General features: G+C 43.9%; 1 protein-coding gene across 2 annotated transcripts in view; it reads right to left on the minus strand.

Annotated features, from left to right (window-relative positions):
* LOC134345150 (thioredoxin reductase-like selenoprotein T) overlaps nt 1–11,846 on the minus strand; it is a 30,403-nt gene extending 18,557 nt beyond the window's left edge. For both annotated transcript variants that reach the window (XR_010017616.1, XM_063045354.1), the window contains exon 1: nt 11,673–11,846. Coding sequence is in view for 1 of the 2 variants with exons in the window: in XM_063045354.1 (XP_062901424.1) it covers nt 11,673–11,806 (134 nt within the window). In the remaining variant the exon portion in view is untranslated. The remainder of the gene's footprint in view (nt 1–11,672) is intronic.
* Between the last annotated feature and the right edge of the window lie 7,054 nt (nt 11,847–18,900).

The following is an 18,900-nucleotide window of genomic DNA, read 5'->3' on the forward strand; positions in this document are numbered from 1 at the left end:
GACCAGTTCTACATCCTATCGATGTCCTGTTGTAACCTCTGACAACCCTCCAGACTATCCACAACATCCCCAACCTTTGTGTCATCAGCAAACGTACTAACCCACCCTTCTACTTCTTCATCCAGGTCATTTATAAAAATCACAAAAAGGTGTCCCAGAACAGATCCCTGAAGAACACCCCTGGTCACCAACATCCATACAGATGACGAACCATCTATTACCACCTTTCTGAGGGCAGGTCAGTTCTGGATCCACAAAGCAAGGTCTCCTTGGATCCCAATGCTCCTTACTTTCTGAAGGAGCCTTATAGAGTGAACCTTATCACATGCCTTACTGAAATCCATGTACACTACATTCAACGCTCTACCTTTATCAATGGGTTTTATTACTTCCTCAAAGAATTTAATCAAACTCATTCGGCATGATCTGCCCTTGGCAAAGCCATGCTCACTATCCCCAATCAGATTATGTCTCTTCAAATGCACAAATCCTGCCTCTCAGGATCTACAACAACTTGCCCACCATGATGTCAGACTCAATGGTCTACAATTTCCTGGGTTATCTCTCCTCCTTTTCTTGAACAAGGGAACAACATTTTCAACGCTCCAATCCTCCGGTACTCCTCCCGTCCCTACTGATGACGCAAAGATCATCGCAAGAGACTCAGCAATCTCTTCCCTCGCTTCCCACAGTAGCCTGGGGTACATCTCATCCAGTCCCGGTGATTTATGCCTTTCCAAAGCTCCTCTTTCTTAATGTCTATATGCTCAAGTGTTTCAGTCTGCTGTAAGTCATCCCCACAATTGCCAAGGTCTTTTTCCCTGGTGAATATTAAAGCAAAATATTCATTAAATACCTCCGCTAACTCCTCCAACTCCATGCACACATTTCCACTATCACATCTGATTGATCCCATTCTCACATGGCTCATCCTCTTGCTCTTCACATACCTGTAGAATGCTTCGGGGTTTTCTTTAAGCCTGTCCGTCAAGGCCTTCTCATGGCTCCTTCTGGCTCTCCTAACTCCATTCTTAAGCTCCTTCCTAGCAACCTTGTAATTTTCTACAGCTCTAACAGTACCTAGTTTCTTGAACTTTTCGTAAGCTATTTTTTCCTTAACTAGATTTTCTACATACTTTGTACACCATGGTTCTTAGCTCTACCATCCTTTCCCTGCCTCAATTGAACATACCTATGCAGAACTCCATGCAAATGTTCCCTGAACATTTGCCACATTTCTGCCGTGCATTTCCCTGAGAACATCTACCCCCAAGTTTCTGCCTAATAGCATCATATTTCTCCCTACCCCAACTAAATGTTTTCCCAAATTGTCTGCTCCTATCCCTCTCCAGCACTATGGTGAAGGTGATAGACTTGTGGTCACCATCTCCAAAATGCTCTCCCACTGAGAGATCTAACACCTGACCAGGCTTATTTCCCAATGCCAGATCAAGTACAGCCTCTCCCCTAGTTGGCTTATCTACATATTGTGTCAGGAAACCTTCCTGATCACACCTAACAAACCCCACCCCATCTAAACCCATCACAACCCTATATTACTGCACTGTTCCAGAATCTGCCTCCCTATCGATATCCGTGTTACTATTTGGGGGTCTAACACCCAGTAGTTATTGCCCTTTCCTGTTTCTGACTTCCACCCATACCAACTCAGTAGACTTCCCTCCATGACTTCCACTTTTTCTGCAACCATGACACTTTCCGGAATTAGCAATGCTGCGCCCCCACCTCTTTTGCCTTCCTGCTCCTGAGACATCCAAGTCTCTGCAATGGCCACAACATCACAGTTCCACGTATTGATCCACGCTCTAAGTTCATCTGCCTTGTTTAAGATACTCCTTGCATTAAAATAGACACATCTCAAATCATCAGGCTGAGTGCATCTTTGCTCTAACATCTGCTTATCCTTCCTCACAAACTCCCTGCAAGCTGCCTCTACTTGTGCTCCAACCTCCCCATCCTCTGCCTTGTCACTTCGGTTCCCACCCTCTGCAAATCTAGTTTAAAGCCTCCCCAATAGCATTAGCAAAATCTCCCTGCCAGGATAATGGCCCCCCTCGGATTTAAATCCCAATGATCCAAAAACGTGAATCCCTGATCCACGCATTTATCCTCCACCTCATTTTACTCCTATACTCAGTGCCGTGTGGCACAGGCAGCAATCCCAAGATTACTACCTTTGAGGTCCTGCTTCTTAGCTTCTTTCCCTGTATTCTGCTTTCAGGACCTTCACCCTTTTTCTACCCCTGTTGTCACCCACTTATCTGTCTCCTGTGGCCCCGGGGTGACAGGTTGATGCTGCTAAAGGAGGTTCTACAGTTATTAAATACAAGGGTACACCTACTTTTTCAGCCTGGACCATGAGTGACTAAACAACGTGTTCAATAAAGACATGAAAAGTACAATTTTTTGCGTGTTCAAGTTTAGGCAGATTGTGTTTGTCTATTATTGTGACTTAGATGGAGATCAGACCACCTTTTAGAGTAATTAATGCAGAAAAACTATTAGGGCTGTTAGTAAAATCAGATACAATTATTGTGTATTACTGGTCATCAAGTTAACATAATAACTTAAAACCCCACTGTAATGACCAGGCTGAAATGTTTGAATACGTTTACAAACATTTACAATTCTGTAATATAGGAAGAGTGGATTTGGAAAAAAAACCATTCTGTACATGTGAACAACAGGAATTCTGCAGATGCTGGAAATTCAAGTAACACACATAAAAGTTGCTGGTGAACGCAGCAGGCCAGGCAACATCTCTAGGAAGAGGTGCAGTCAACGTTTCAGGCCGAGACCCTTCATCATGACTTCCCCTGAAACGTCGACTGCACCTCTTCCTAGAGATGCTGCCTGGCCTGCTGCGTTCACCAGCAACTTTTATGTGTATTGATTCAGTACATGTGGTCATGTTACATAAAGTATGGAAAGATTCTGTAAAAACCCTCATCATATTTATACCTCATGGGGACAGAGGGAGGGAACGTCGACTCAGACCATGAGAGGCCTGCTTCGGGCATTTTCATGCCTTACAAGGCGCAGATTGGAAGTCTGTGTGGAGCGCCACTTTCACCTGCATGTAGTTATACAAATTGAGAATCAAAATGCTTATATGGTGGAGCCAGAAGATCAAAGCAGGATATACAAAATGCCAGAGGAACTCAGCAGGTCAGGCAGCACCTATGGAAAAGAGTAAAGAGTTGACGTTTTGGGCTGCCAGGCCTGCTGAGTTCCTCCAGCATTGTGTATGCTGCCTAAGAGAATTGATGCAGTTTAAAAGGGTGGTCACACCAAATATTGTGCCCCAAACTTCTGCACAGGACTGTATATCCTGTTGTGGCCTCCTCAGTCTCTCTTTACTACTATTAGGATGGAAACAGCTTCTTCCCCAGGCTGTGACTACTGAACTCTCTGCCAACACCAAGTTCTCATCACTAGCGTTATACCATTTACCTTTTCACCTTGTGTTTGTAAATGCACCTTATTATGTTAATTTATTTGCGGTATATTACTTTACATGTCGTGTGTGAGTTATATGTACTGTGTTGTGCACCTTGGTCCAGAGGAAGTCTGTTTTGTTCGGTGGTATACATGTACACAACTGAACGACCATAAACGTGAACTTCAACTTGACTTTCTACGTTATCATAGCATTTCTCAAAATTCTTATTGACTACTTAAAAGGGGTTGGATACAGGCCTGATTGAATAAATCTTCAGGATGATGCTGATTAATAATATTCAATTAAACATTGGGTAAGTGATTTACTTCTTTGGTTTATCGAAATAACCCTAATATTGAATTATTTCTTTGCAAAACAGTTCAAAAGTCTGTGAAATCACTTGCTCCTGAAAACTGAAAGCAATTATTCATTGCTCACAGTATTAAATCGAGTCAATGCATCACAAGAAAATATGTTTTAACCATAATGTCTGTCACGAGGCAAATAAAAACAAGGCTATTCAGCAAAAATGTGCTGCAAGTAAAAACAGGAAATTTGAGGCGGCTCTGCAAAATTTTCCTTTTCAATAACTTCCCTTTCAATCTGCTGCTTTTCTGCACCTCCGAATCTATAATGACTATTATAGGTATATACAAAGGGCAGGAAATAGGAGCAGAATTAGGTTATTCAGCCCATCAAGTCTGGTCTGCCATTCCATCATAGCTGACTTATTATCCAACTCAACCCCGTTCTTCTGCCATAACATTTGACACCCTTACTAATTAGGAACCCATCAAACTCCACTTCAAATATACCATACGACTTGGCTTCCACAGCCGTCTGAGGCAATGAATTCCACAGATTCACCATCCTCAGCTAAAGAAATTCCTTCTCACCTCTGTTCTAAAGGGATGTCCTTCTATTCTGAGGCTGCATCCTCTGGTCCTAGAGTCCCCACTCTGTATGACTACCATCCTATTTCCAATCACTCTAACCACTACAACGTCTTCCTCCATCAGCTACTTTCCTACAAGTGTATGTTTTAAACTTTCATCAGCTCACCACACAACAGCTCCAACAAAAAAACAGTTCCCTGTCATCTTTCTTCATAACTCTGGATTTAACAGCATGAAAGAAAGATTTATCCAGGAAACAACCACCACTCTACTTGGTCACTGCATGTGGATGAAGGATAAAAAGATCAAATTCATGATAGACACCAGACATAATCATCAATCTCTTGAACCACAAGGTTTCCCTTGATTACACAAAATACCTGTTGACAGTCTGGTCGCACTAATAGGAGCAATGCAAAAACAACAGGTGTTTATCAACCACCGGAAGAACCACATTTGAGGAGTATTTTTCTCCTACAAAGCTACATACTTCTATTTATAATCCCACACTTAAAAATACACATCAGAATTTACCATTGTTCAAATTGCTATCAAGCAACAAAAGCCAAGTTCTTGTTTAAATATCTCATCATTTTGTGCTTGATAATAATTTCCTCAACGTCATTTTTAAAGCACATCATGGACACTCAATGCTACAAGACCATATTATGGAATCTGGGTTGGTGGGGGGGGTGTGGGTGGGTGAGAAAAAAAAACGTTTGGAAGAATTCAGCAGGCCAAGCAGCATCTGTGGCGGCGAAGAGATTGAGACCCTGCATCAGAACCTGTTGCAGTTTATTTTCTTTAACTCAGCATTAGGTGGTCAAGGACTAACTGGCATTATGCTTCGATCTTCGTTTCTTTATTAATTAAGCATTCCATTAAAAACTATAGTTAATTCTGTATTTCCACCTACTTATGTTATGCTCTCTGATACCTGTCAAACTTTAAATTTGTACTGTAATATGCTGCTGTAGTTCTTGCTGAGATCACTCAATAAAGCTGTAGTGCTTGAATCTCCAGTGAAATAAATGTTCCTGCCCTTATAACCATCTGTCAACTGATATATTCAGAATCAGAATTATTATTACTGAAATAAGTCATGAAAGTGTTGTTTGTACAGTGCAGGCGTAACAATTTACTGTAAGTTACAACAAAAATAAATAATGCAAAAGAGGAATAGTGATGTTATGCCAAACCACATACATTTTATTTGTATGTTTTCCTGAGCAGTATGGCTCCTCACAGGAAGTTACTTTCCCTCTCCCTGGTATACATCACCTCACATTCCATGGCTTCCATTATTTCTATTCTTAGCCATCACACGACTCAATAAAGTTTAAATAATTATTGTGCAAGGAAAAAAAGCTTTAAAACTACTGTAAAACCTGTAAATTGTATATCACTATTTTCTGATGCATATACAACTAATGGAAGCAGTATTTTTCTTCAGTTCTCAGATTTGACTTCGTGGGCACAATATCTCAGTTAAGCATTATACTTCCAAAGGAGTTTGTGGACTGCGGGATCAGTTGAAAAATTACTTTGTTTTAGGCTACGTCCACACTACACCGGATAATTTTGAAAACAAAGCCTTTTCTCTTCGTTTTAACTCTCTGTCCACATTGAAACGGTGTTTTCATCCCTGGAAAACGGAGCTTTTCTAAAACGCTCTCCAGAGTGTGTAAATTTGAAAACGATTGTTGCGCGTTGTAGTTTGGATGGGATAAACGGAGATATTTAAAAACGCTGTCATGACAACACCACAACAATGCTTTTTCTGCTTCCGCTTGGTATTGTGCAAGCACTGCCGGATGGCTGTTACAATGCGCAGTCGGTGTAAACGGTGTGAGAGTTAAATTGTAAAGTGAGCTTTTTTGACTAGATCCCCTAAATTGATTTGAGTCTATCTTTAAAAATATTAATGTCAGAAATACTGCGCAGGTCTGGCAGCAGAAGATTCCACTCTCTTGTTGATCATGGGTAGAGGACGGCTTCATGCGTGTGTTGTTTACTTTATCGTCTACGTTAATAGCTTGTTTGAAGTTAAACATCTCCACGTTCTCCACTGCTGTGCTGACTGTGTAGTCGTTTGTAACTCGCAGGAACAGCTCAACTTCATTGTCTGAACGAAGTTGTCCGGTCTGCTTTTTCCAGCGGAGGTTTTCTTTGTATTCCTCGAAGACATTGTTGAAAACTTTCTTTCGCTGTTGTTGTTGGTACCCTAGGTTTTGACCAATAGAAGTAGCACAATGCCGCCATGGAAACGTAAATATTATACCGTTTCCTCTTCGCTTGTTTTCTGTAGATGTGTTTGCGCATGCCCAGTAGGAGTCGATTCACCCAAATATCCGTTTTAATGAGGACAGAGATATTTTGAAAAATGCCTAATGTGGATGCCTGTCGTTTTTACTCGAGACCGGATAATTTTGAAAACGCCAGTTTTTTTGTGGACATAGCCTTAAATTATTAACTTCCAAAAATTCAATTTGCTACTCAGTTCTCCTGCATAGCAACAGTCATATTTACTGCTGCTATGCAGGCAATGCCTTGTGAAAATGTACGGAAGTATGTTGAAAGCTTAAGACTAAAGACTGTGCTTGATAAAACTAGTGCTGCATGTGGTGAGAGCTTGGCACTGAATTATATTCAAATTGTTTAATATTGGTATTAAAGTATTACAATTAGGTACATCAATATTAAAATTGCATGTAATGCATGGAAACATTTTGGCAGTTATTAAATATCGATCCAGGGAATAGTTACAAACTATTAAAAACAGAAATTTCCTAAACAAGAAACTCCTTAGGAATCAAGTTTTTCCAGTAGCTTTCTAAGTTTTGCCAGGTATGATTTCATTTTCCTTTCTATCACTTCTTGAGCTACAAATTGGAAGCTCTGGGATAAACAAATAATAACCATCGGGCACTTGGCAGCCACAAAGACTTTTGAGTGAGGTAAATGTCCCTACATGCTTCGAGGCCAAATGAGCGCACAATACAAAAAAAAAGCACACCTTGAACATACATCAAGGTAGAATGCAATCATCCATGAATTAGAAAACACTGGGTTACAAAAACAAAACTGCAACGGTATTGCCAAATACATCAAGCCATATCACAGTTAACAGAGTAACACAAAGGTCAGGCAGTATCTATGGAAAGGAATAAACAGTTCAGGTTTTGGGCTCAGTTAAGAGTAGTCAATCACTGGAGGAGGAGGAAAATGAAAGGTATTCCTACAAAGAGTGGTAATGCCTCCAATGAGCTGGATCTCAAATCTGCAATGAAACCTGGGAGAGTATGCATTGGATTGTTCACCATTTTGCATCATTCAGCATAAATATTTCCCCCTTGTATCAAGGAATTGCTGATGACTAACTCTGGAATTTCTCATAAAGGTATTATTTCTCATGCCCTGCTCAGATTATCTCAAGTTGTATATGTATGCCTACATCTAGCTCCATCTCAAAAGCCCTGCTGGCCCATTTTCCCCGTAAATGTTGCCTTCAATATTATCAAAATGCAATGACAGTATCCAAGACTTGTTCATTTCACTACTTCCCTCAACCCTCCCATCATCTCTAAATTGTCAGACCAATTACTTGAGATCTATTACTTAACAAGTTCCTCCAAAGAAACAAATAAGCTGAAAGTATCCAAGGCGGAACCACAGGTTTATCACAACCATGGTGTCTTACTTGACAAGAGCTGAGGTTTTGGCTATTTATCTGCACCACCAGTAACCAATTCCATTTCCCTCCTCCTTTTACCTACAATGTACTGAGCTGGAACAAATTTGGCAGGAAAGCCCCACATTAGAATTTCAGTCTCCAGCAACTTCGACATCACAGGAAAAATGCTTTTGGGAAGCAAACAGTTGAACCTAGTCTGCATATGAACCACACCCTAAATAGTCACTGTCTCCATCTCCATCACTGATTGCTATGTCTATCATCCACAACACATTTGGGAGCAACTTACAAAGGCTTCTTACCAACTCTATCACCAACAAACAATACAGCAGATAAAAAAAATAGCCAAAGTGACTACCAAAATATCAGACACCAACAAGAGAAAATCTGCAGATGCTGGAAATCCGAGCAACACACACCAAAATGCTGGAGGAACTCAGCAGGCCAGGCAGCATCTATGGAAAAGAGTACAATCCATGTTTCAGGCGAAACCCTTTGTCAAGACTGGAGAAAAAAAGCTGAGGAGTAGATTTAGGAAGGTGGAGGGAGGGGAGAGACAAACACAAGGTGATAGGTGAAACCTGTCAAAATATCAAAGTAATCAAGGATAAATGTAAAAGTGATCTGGTCACGAGTCTAGGCAGATTTTGTTTGGGTCAGCTAACTTCTCCTGCAGACACAAGACACTGCAGATGCTGTAACCTGAAGCAGAAACCAAACTACTGGAAGAACTCAGCAGGTCAGGGAGCATCTGTGGTCAATCCATCTTACTACCTCCAGTATTTTCATTATTCACAAAGGTACGAAGGTTCATTTATTTTCAAAGTATTATGTGGTATATAACCAACACACACAAAGAATGCTTGTGAACGCAGCAGGCCAGGCAGCATCTATAGGAAGAGGTACAGTCGATGTTTCGGGCCGGGACCCTTCGTCAGGACTAACTGAAAGAAGAGATAGCAAGAGATTTGAAAGGGGGAGGAGGAGATCCAAAATGATAGGAGAAGACAGGAGGGGAGGGGTGGATCTAAGAGCAGGAGAAGGGAGAGAATCATGGGACGGGAAGCCTGGAGAGAAAGAGAAGGGGGGAGGGGAGCTCAGAGGGTGGAGAGCAGGCAAGAAGTTATAGTGAGAGGGACAGAGGGAGAAAAAGAGAGGGAAAAAATGGGGGAGAAATGAAAAATATATTAAATAAATAAATAAGGGACGGGGTGTGAAGGGGGAGGAGGGGCATTAACGGAAGTTTGAGAAGTCAGTGTTCATGCCATCAGGTTGGAGGCTACCCAGACGGAATACAAGGTGTTGTTCCTCCAACCACAGTGTGGCTTCATCTTTACAATAGAGGAGGCCATGGATAGACATATCAGAATGGGAATGGGACGTGGAATTAAAATGTGTGGCCACTGGGAGATCTTGCTTTCTCTGGCGGACAGAGCATAGGTGTTCAGCGAAACGGTCACCCAGCCTGTGTCGGGTCTCGCCAATATATAGAAGGCCGCACCGGGAGCACCAGACGCAGTCTATCACCCCAGCCAACTCACAGGTGAAGTGTCGCCACACCTGGAAGGACTGTCTGGGGCCCTGAATGGTGGTGAGGGAAGTGTAAGGGCATGTGTAGCATTTGTTCCGCTTATGAGGATAAGTGCCGGGAGGGACATCGGTGGGAAGGGACGGGGGAGTGGAGGAATGGACAAAGAAATCGCGTAGGGAGAAATCCCTGCTGAAAGCAGAAGAGGGGGGGAGGGAGGGAAAGATGTACTTGGTGGTGGGATCCCATTGGAGGTGGCGGAGGTTACGGAGAATTATATGTTGGACCCGGAGGCTGGTGGGGTGGTAGGTTAGGAGAAGGGGAACCCTATTCCTAGTGGGGTAGCAGGAGGATGAGGTTGAGAGCAGATGTGCGTGAAATGGGAGAGATGCATTTGAGAGCAGAGTTGATGGTGGTGGAAGGGAAGCCTCTTTCTTTAAAAAAGGAAGACATCTCCTTTGTCCTAGAATGAAAAGCCTCATTCTGAGAGCAGATGCGGCAGAGACGGAGGAATTGCGAGAAGGGGATGGCGTTTTTGCAAGAGACAGGGTGAGAAGAGGAATAGTCCAGATAACTGTGAGAGTCAGTAGGCTTATAGTAGACATCAGTAGATAAGGTGTCTCCAGAGATAGAGACAGAAAGATCAAGAAAGGGGAGGGAGGTGTCGGAAATGGACCAGGTAAACTTGAGGGCAGGGTGAAAGTTGGAGGCAAAGTTAATGAAGTCAACAAGCTCAGTAAGCGTGCAGAAAGCAGTGCCGATGCAGTTGTCGATGTAGCGAAGGAAAAGTGGGGGACAGATACCAGTATAGGGTTGGAACATGGATTGTTCCACAAAGCCAACGAAAAGGCAGGCATAGCTGGGACCCATACGGGTGCCCATGGCTACATCTTCAGTTTGGAGGAAGTAGGAGGAGCCAAAGGAGAAATTGTTAAGAGTAAGGACTAATTCCGCTAGACGGAGGAGAGTGTATAATGCAGTATATAACTCTGGGATTCGTCTTCTCCAGATTGCCACGAAGAAAAGAAAACATGGATGTTGTTTAAAGAAAAACATTGACCCCCCCCCAAACCACACAAAAATCATCTTGCAAGTAGCAATATGATCAGCCCCCATAACCCACCCACATGGGAAAAAAATTGCGCCAAATGGTAACAAGAACATCAAACCCAAACCCTGCACAAAAAAACTAACACCATCCTTTGTTGAGTGCTGTTAACTCACAAAGCAATTGTGAAGTTCTAAAAGCAGCCAGGAAGACTACAGGACTAATTTTAAGAATGGAGAGTAAAGGAATGATCAAAGAGCTGACTGAACTAATATAAATACACACAAAAGAGTATAGAATGACAAAATAAATTTAAATTTTAAGTAATTTTAAGAATACTACACATGCTTCAAAAAAAGAAAAAAATTAGTCCTGCCACAGGAAGCAATAACAGCATAACAAAAAATAGAATTGTTAAATGAATAGCGGAGGTGAAAACTTAAGATTTAAAGCAATTGAGTTATACAATTCAGACAAAGAGGGTAAAGTAGACAAGGGATGTTATCTTCCACGATAGTTGAATTAAGCTGAAGATATAATCAGAGTTTATTTAAATACAAGTTGCTTTAATCTTGAAGAAACCTAAAGAGGCGAGAAAGGAAAATAGGTTTACTCATTACCTTGATTTTATAACAAGGGCAACAGACTTTAAGTCCCATAACATTCAAAACATTAACGGTTTCTTTAGCGAGTTAGAACCTGTTTCATGCCATACAATTAATCAACATTGCATAAATGTTCAGTTAAAATCAATTACATTCGTTTGCAATATTAGCCTTACTCCCAATTTAAATTTTAGTCACACACAGAGAACTGTGATTGAGAATTAGTGACAAATTATAAATATTACTTCGAGACCAGCATACATGCATTGGCCAATGCTATAAACAACATTTTATGCAAGATCCCTGCCCTCAGGGGCCGGTGTCATGCACAAGTCAGGCGAGCGCTTCCTGCCCGGCTTGGGCCTAGCGCCTCTAGCCTCCGACTGAGTACGCCCAGTCCCAGTGAGGCCGTCAACCTCGTCTGCCCTCCAGCCTCACCAGATCTGGAAGCGCAGCACCGGCCCGGTGACGTACTGCATCTTCAGCCGCTTGTCGGCCAAGCCCTGGCCGATGGCGCCCAGACAAGTCAAGGCGAGCAGCAGAAACGACAGCGCAACACCGCCCGGCGCCATTCTCCCGACGCAGCTCCACTCCCGTAACCGCGGAGACCGAGCGCCCCACTGCGCCTGCGCGGGCTACGCAGCGTCACGTAATCGTGACGGACCGGAGGAGACCAACTGGAGGCCGCGGCTTCTGGCAAGGTGGCCGCCAGCGAAGTGCGACCTCCAGTGAAGCCAATTACATCAAACCAAATAGAACTAAATGTTTTAATTCCTCTTGTATGAGGAGAACAGCAAATATTTTAAACGGGCCCGTTCAAAAATATTCACCGTTCTCCTCGCATGTTTAAGGGTCTAAAGTCCTGCGGGTTGTTTACCTCATGGACGGTCCTCTTGTGAGAGAATCTAAAGCAACGCACATTCTACAGAATTCCTGTTGTCCACATTCTAAAGCTTGCCTTGTTTAAAAAATATAAAGGTTTCTCATTTATGGCAAATCTGACTTTTTCCAGTGTCGTTTTGAAAGGCTCGTCCTTAAAACGCTGTGGAGGCAGAGTCTATGAACATTTTAGAGAGCTACCTAAATAAAGTTAAAAGTACATTTATTATCAAAGTATGGATACCTTATACAGCCTTGAGATTCGTTGCCATACAGGCAACCACAAAACAAAGAAAACCATAGAACATCCCAACGTGCAGGGAGAGAAACAAATCGTGCAAATTATAAAAGTAAGCAAATAGCATTCAGAACTGAAGTTCACAGAAGTGAGTCCACAGCCAGGCATCACTGCAACTGATTCAGAAGCTGTTAATTGCAGGCCACAGCCTCTTTGCGTCTGACCCTGGCCCTTTGTCTTTTTCAATCTAGTCCAACGCTCAACTCATCCAAACCTTGAGTCGCTCCTTGCTCTCAGACTGGAACCCGGCTCTGATATGGTCTTGGGTCCAAGCCCCACCACCTCGATTCAGCCAATATCTAACCTTTCAAATTTGGCTCAGCGCTTAAATTGATCAAACCTCAATCAACAAGCAAGAGGAGGGATAGTTACCACTGGTACAGAGGAATGCTGAACTGCGGTAATAATCATATCAGCTAGGATCTTATTAAATGGAGAAGCAGGCTGCAGATGGGAAATAATGGGTACCATGGTCAGCATGGATGAGGGGCCACAGGGCCTGTTTCCTTACAGTACTAGAATATAGAGTTCAGCACAGTACTGGCCCTTCGGCATGAAGTACAGGAAAATTCGGTAAGTGCTGTTTAAATAAAGGAATTCCAAATGTGCGTGTGTCTGTGAGTGTGAATACATGCACACTTGTGTGTGATTGAACCCTGATTGTGTGTAATATGCAAAGGCATGAAAGTCCCTTGCCTGGGCTTAGTAATGGGCATGTTTGTACATTATTGACCAGAACACATTAAATATATTGAGAAGTATATTGTACAGCTGAAATGGACTAAGTGAGTGTCTGCAGACATGTTGTTACAGAAAGGAAAATGTGAGGAGACTGTAGAGTGGCCTATGATTGTTCGAAGTAGATGTAACAGGCATAAATGGTTAGATGAATCCTGTAAAAAAAAAGCAGAGAAAGTGAGCAAAAGTTAAAGAAGGAAAAGACACAGAAAGAACAATCCTCTGCTTGTTCGACAGTGTAAATGAGTATGCTGCAGTTGTTACCGACTTCATTAAAACCTGTGTGGATGAGTGTGTGCCTACAGAGATTTGCTGTACATTCCCAAACCAAAAGCCGTGGGTGAACCAGGAGGTATGTCGTCTGTACCAGCAAACCAGGTATGACTCGCAGAGGGCTATTTCAAGGGCAAAGAGGCAATTTTGAATGAGGTTGGAGGCGACATCGGATGCACAACAACTCTGCGTTTGCAAGACATTACTTCCTACAAAGCGAAACCCAATAGCATGAATGGCAGCAGGGCTTCACCACCAGATGAACTCAACGCTCTCTATGTCCACTTTGAAAAGGAGAATATAATTGCAACTGTGAAGATCCCTGTTGCAGCTGCTGATCCTGTGATCTCTGGGAGGCTGATGTTACTATCTTTAAAGAGGGTGAACCCTCACAAGGCGGAAGGCCCCGATGGAGTGCCTGGTAAGGCTTTGAAAACTCGTGCCAACCAACTGACGGGAGTATTCAAGGACATTTTCAACTTCTCACTGCTATGGGCGGAAGTTCCCACTTGATTCAAAAAGGCAATATTTATACCATTGCCTAAGAAGAATAATATGGGTTGCCTTAATGACTCATCCAGTAGCACTCACGTCTACAGTGATGAAATGCTTTGAGAGGTTGGTCATTACGAGAATGAACTCCTGCCTCAGCAAGGACACTCCCACAATCCTGATAATTAACTTAGAAAACCTGGGCCTCTGTAATCCTAACTGGAAGTCCACAATCTGTGCGGATTGGTGATAATATCTCCTCCTCACTGATGATCAACGCTGGTGTACTTCAGGGGTGTGTGCTTAGCCCACTGCTCTGCTCTCTCTATACTCATGACTTCATGGCTAGGCATAGCTCAAATACCATCAATAAATTTGCTGATGATGCAACCATCGTTGGTAGAATCTCAGATGGAGATGAGGACGCACAGGAGCGAGATATACCAACTAGTGGAGTGGTGCCGCAGCAACAACCTTGCACTCAACCTCAGTAAGACAAAAGAGCTGATAGTGGACCTCAGGAAGGGTAAGATGAAGGAACACATACCAATCCTCATAGAGGGATCAGAAGTGGAGAGAGTGAGCAGTTTCAAGATCTCTGAAGACCTAATTTGGTCCCAACATATCAATGCAGCTATAAAGAAGGCAAGATAGCGACTATACTTCATTAGGAGTTTGAAGAGATTTGGTATGTCAACAAAAACACTCAAAAACGTCTGTAGATGTACCATGGAGAGCATTCTGACAGGCTGCATCACTGGTAAGGGGGTGGTGGTGGAGGACTACTGCACAGGACCGAAAGAAGGTCTTAAATTTAGTCGGCTCCATCTTGGGTACTAGCCTACAAAGTACCCAGGACACCTTCAAGGAGCAGTGTCTCAGAAAGTCAGTTTCTATTATTAAACACCCCCAACAGCCAGGGCATGCCCTTTTCTCATTGTTACATTAGGTAGGAGGTACAGAAGCCTGAAGGCACACACAGTGATTCACCAACAGCTTCTTCCCCTCTGCCATCTGATTCCTAAATGGACATTGAACCCTGAACTCTACCTCAGCTTTTTAATATATATTATTTCTGTTTTTGCATGATTTTTAATCTATTCAATGTACATATACTGTTATTGATTTACTTATTTTTTTATTTTTTTTCTTCTATATATTGCATTGAATTGCTGCTGCTAAGTTAAAAAATTTCATGACACATGCTGTTGATAATAAACCTGATTCTGAAAAGAAGTAATTAGCACCAGACACAAAAAATGCTGGTGAACGCATCAAGCCAGGCAGCATCTATAGGAAGAGGTACAGTGGACGTTTCAGGCCGAGACCCTTCGTCAGGACACATCTCTGGACACACAACCTCTGGCAGCTAATCTGCTGCTCCTGAGGTTCCATGTTCTCCCTTGATGCTTCAGAGGCACCGGCCTAGAATCAGCACATCTCCAGAGCCACGGAAGTCCAGGACCCTGAAGGTGCGCTCGCCTTCCTATATCAGCATATAGGAGAGATTTTTAAAATTTGGCAGAGAGGTGCCACAACAATAACCTTTCACTCAATGTCAGAAAGACCAAGGAGCTGATTATTGACTTATTGAGGTGAAAACTGGAGGTCCATGAACAAGTCCTCATCATGGGATTAGAGGTGGAGAGGGTCAGCAACTTTTAATTCCTCTATGTTATAGAACGTAGAATTTAGGAAACCTACAGCACAATACAGGCCCTTCAGTCCACAAAGCTGTGCCGAACATGTCCTTACCTTAGAAATTACCTGGGCTTACCCATAGCCCTCTGAGCTCCATGTATCTGTCCAGGAGTCTCTTAAAAGACCCTATCGTATCCACCTCCACCACTGTCGCCAGCAGCCCTTTCCATGCACTCACCACTCTCTGTGTAAAAAACTTACCCCTGTCATCTCCTGTACCTACTTCCAAGCACCATATAACCATGCCCTCTCGTGCTAGCCATTTCAGCCCTGGGAAAAAGCCTCCTGACTATCCACATGATCAATGACTCTCATCATCTTATACACCTCTATAAGGTCACCTCTCATCCTCCATCGCTCGAAGGAAAAAAGGCCGAGTTCATTCAACCTATTCTGTTAAGACATGCTCCCCAATCCAGGCAACATCCTTATAAATCTCCATCAACTTACCAACCACGAAGTAAGACTCACTGGTCTGTAATTTCCTGGGCTATCTCTACTCCCTTTCTTGAATAATGGAACAACATCTGCAACCCTCCAATCCTCCAGAATTTCTCCCATCCCAATTGATGATGCAAAGATCATCTTCAGAGGCTCAGTAATCTCCTCCCTCGCCTCCCACAGTAGCCTGGGGTTCATCTCGTCCGGTCCTGGTGACTTATCCAACTTGATGCTTTCCAAAAGCCACAGCACATACTCTTTCTTAATATCTACATGCTCAAGCTTTTCAGTCCTCTGTACATCATCCCTACAATCACCAAGATCCTATTCCGTAGTAAATACTGAAGCAAAGTACTCATTAAGTACTCTGCTATCTCCTCCGGTTCCATACACACTTTTTCACTGTCACACTTGATTGGTCCTGTTCGTTCACGTCTTATCCTCTTGCTCTTCACATACTTGTAGAGTGCCTTTGTGTTTTCTTTAATCCTTCTCATGGCCCCTTCTGGCTCTCCTAAATTCTTTCTTAAGCTTCTTTCTGCTAGCCTTATAATCTTCTAGATCTTCTAGAAGCATCCCGGACCCTGACACCTGGGAGGCAATCTATCATCCGTGCTTCTTTCCTGTGTCCACAGAATCACATGTCTGACCCCTAACTATAGAGTCCCCTGTCACTGCTGCCATCCTCTTCCTTTCCCTACCTTTCTGAGCCACAGGGCCAGACTCTGTGCCAGAGGCACGGCCACTGCTGCTTCCCCCAGGTAGACCGTTCCCCCCCCAACAGTACTCAAGCAGGAGTACTTATTGTCAAGGGGTACAGCCACAGAACTGGTTTGAAACAAGCTCTAGTAAGCTCACTGCTGTCATGTCATCGAGGTGAAGCGTGTTGCACTACTAGAGCACAAATGCCACCCCACTCAGGCAACACTGCAAGCACTAAGGACAGCAAGAAGCAAGGCCCAGGAAACAGCCAGATGCTGTGCAAATGACTACTGGCTACAACTATGCGAAAGCATTCCATCATCATTTGACACAAGCAACATCCATGGAGTGTACGAGGGGATCAAGAAAGCCATCGGGCCAACCCAGAGCAAGACAGCACCATTGAAAACCATAACAGGTGAAAACATCAATGACAAAGGCAAGCAGATGGAGAGATGAGTGGAGCATTACTCTGAACTCTTCTCCGGAGAAAACAGCATCTCGTGCAGCGCGCTAGACGCCGTGGAATGCCTGCCTGTCATGGAGGAACTTGATGCATTGCCCACTGCTGAAGAGCTGAGTAAAGGCATTGACAGCCTGCCCACTGGGAAGGCACCAGGATTGGATGGCATTCCACCAGAGGCCATCAAATGTGCAAAGGGCATCCTGCTAAACCACCTGCATGAACTACTGTGCTAGTGCTGGACAGAGGGAGCAGTGCCACAAGACATGAGAGACTGCAACATTGTCACCATGTATAAGAACAAAAGGGACAGAAGCGACTGTAACAGCTACAGGGGAATCTCCTTGCTGAGCATCGTTAGAAAGGTCTTCACCTGCATGGTCCTGAACAGACTGCAGACAATAGCCGAAAGGGTATATCCTGAGTCTCAGTGCGGTTTCAGGTCGGAACGCTCCACAATCGACATGATCTTCTCCCTTCGACAACTACAAGAGAAATGCAGAGAGCAAAGACAACCACTCTACGTCACTTTCATTGACCTTACGAAGGCCTTTGACCTTGTGAGCAGAGACGGCTTGTTCAAAATCCTCGCCAGGATTGGTTGTCCCCCGAGGCTCCTCAGGATAGTTCAGTCATTCCACACAGACATGAAGGACGTCGTTCAGTCGGACGACTCTTCTTCGGAGGCCTTCAACATCCGCAGCGGTGTGAAGCAGGGCTGTGTGCTTGCCCCCATCCTGTTCGGCATCTTCTTCGCAGTCATGCTGAAGCACGCCTTAGGAACATCAACTGATGGTGTCTACCTCCACACCAGATCGGATGGGAGGCTGTTCAGTCTGTCCTGGCTGAGGGCAAAAACCAAGGTTTGTGAAGTACTCATCAGGGACATGTTGTTTGCAGATGACGCAGCACTGGCAACACACTCTGAAGAGCAACTGCAGTTCCTCATGGACAGCTTCTCAAGAGCCTGCCAGGACCTCAGCTTGACCGTCAGCCTGAAGAAAACCAACGTGTTGGGCCAAGGCATTGAGCACCCCCCTGCCATTACCATCAACAACTACGAGCTGGAGGTAGTTCACGAGTTTACATACCTTGGCTGCACTATCATGGACAGCCTGTCCCTATACCCCAAGATCAACAGACGGATTGGACGAGCAGCCTCAACATTTGCCAGGCTGATAAAGAGTGTCTGGGAGAACAGAAAGCTGACAACACACACCAAGGTTGCAGTCTACAGGGCCTGCGTCCTCAGCACACTGCTTTACGGCAGCGAGGCCTGGAGCCTCTACTCCAGACAAGAGCGGCATCTCAACGCCTTCCACCTTCACAGCCTGAGACACATCTTGGACATCAAGTGGATTGACTGAGTAACCAACAATGAGGTCCTGGCCTGCGCCCAGATACCCAGCCTCTTCACCCTGCTCCAACAACGCCGTCTCCGCTGGCTGGGCCACGTACACCGCATGTCAGATGGGAGGATCCCGAAAGACCTGCTGTATGGGGAACTGGCCTCCGGCAAGAAAGCACAAGGGTGGCCCCATCTTCGTTTCAAAGACGTTTGCAAGAGAGACATGAAGTCACTGAATATGAACGTCGAGAGGTGGGAGGACATCGCAAGCGATCACTCTCACTGGAGGCTGGAATTACGCAGAGGTCTAAAAAGAGGAGAAGAGAAGCTG

Source organism: Mobula hypostoma, chromosome 4 (genome assembly GCF_963921235.1).
Source record: "Mobula hypostoma chromosome 4, sMobHyp1.1, whole genome shotgun sequence".
In the NCBI taxonomy this organism is placed as follows: domain Eukaryota; kingdom Metazoa; phylum Chordata; class Chondrichthyes; order Myliobatiformes; family Myliobatidae; genus Mobula; species Mobula hypostoma.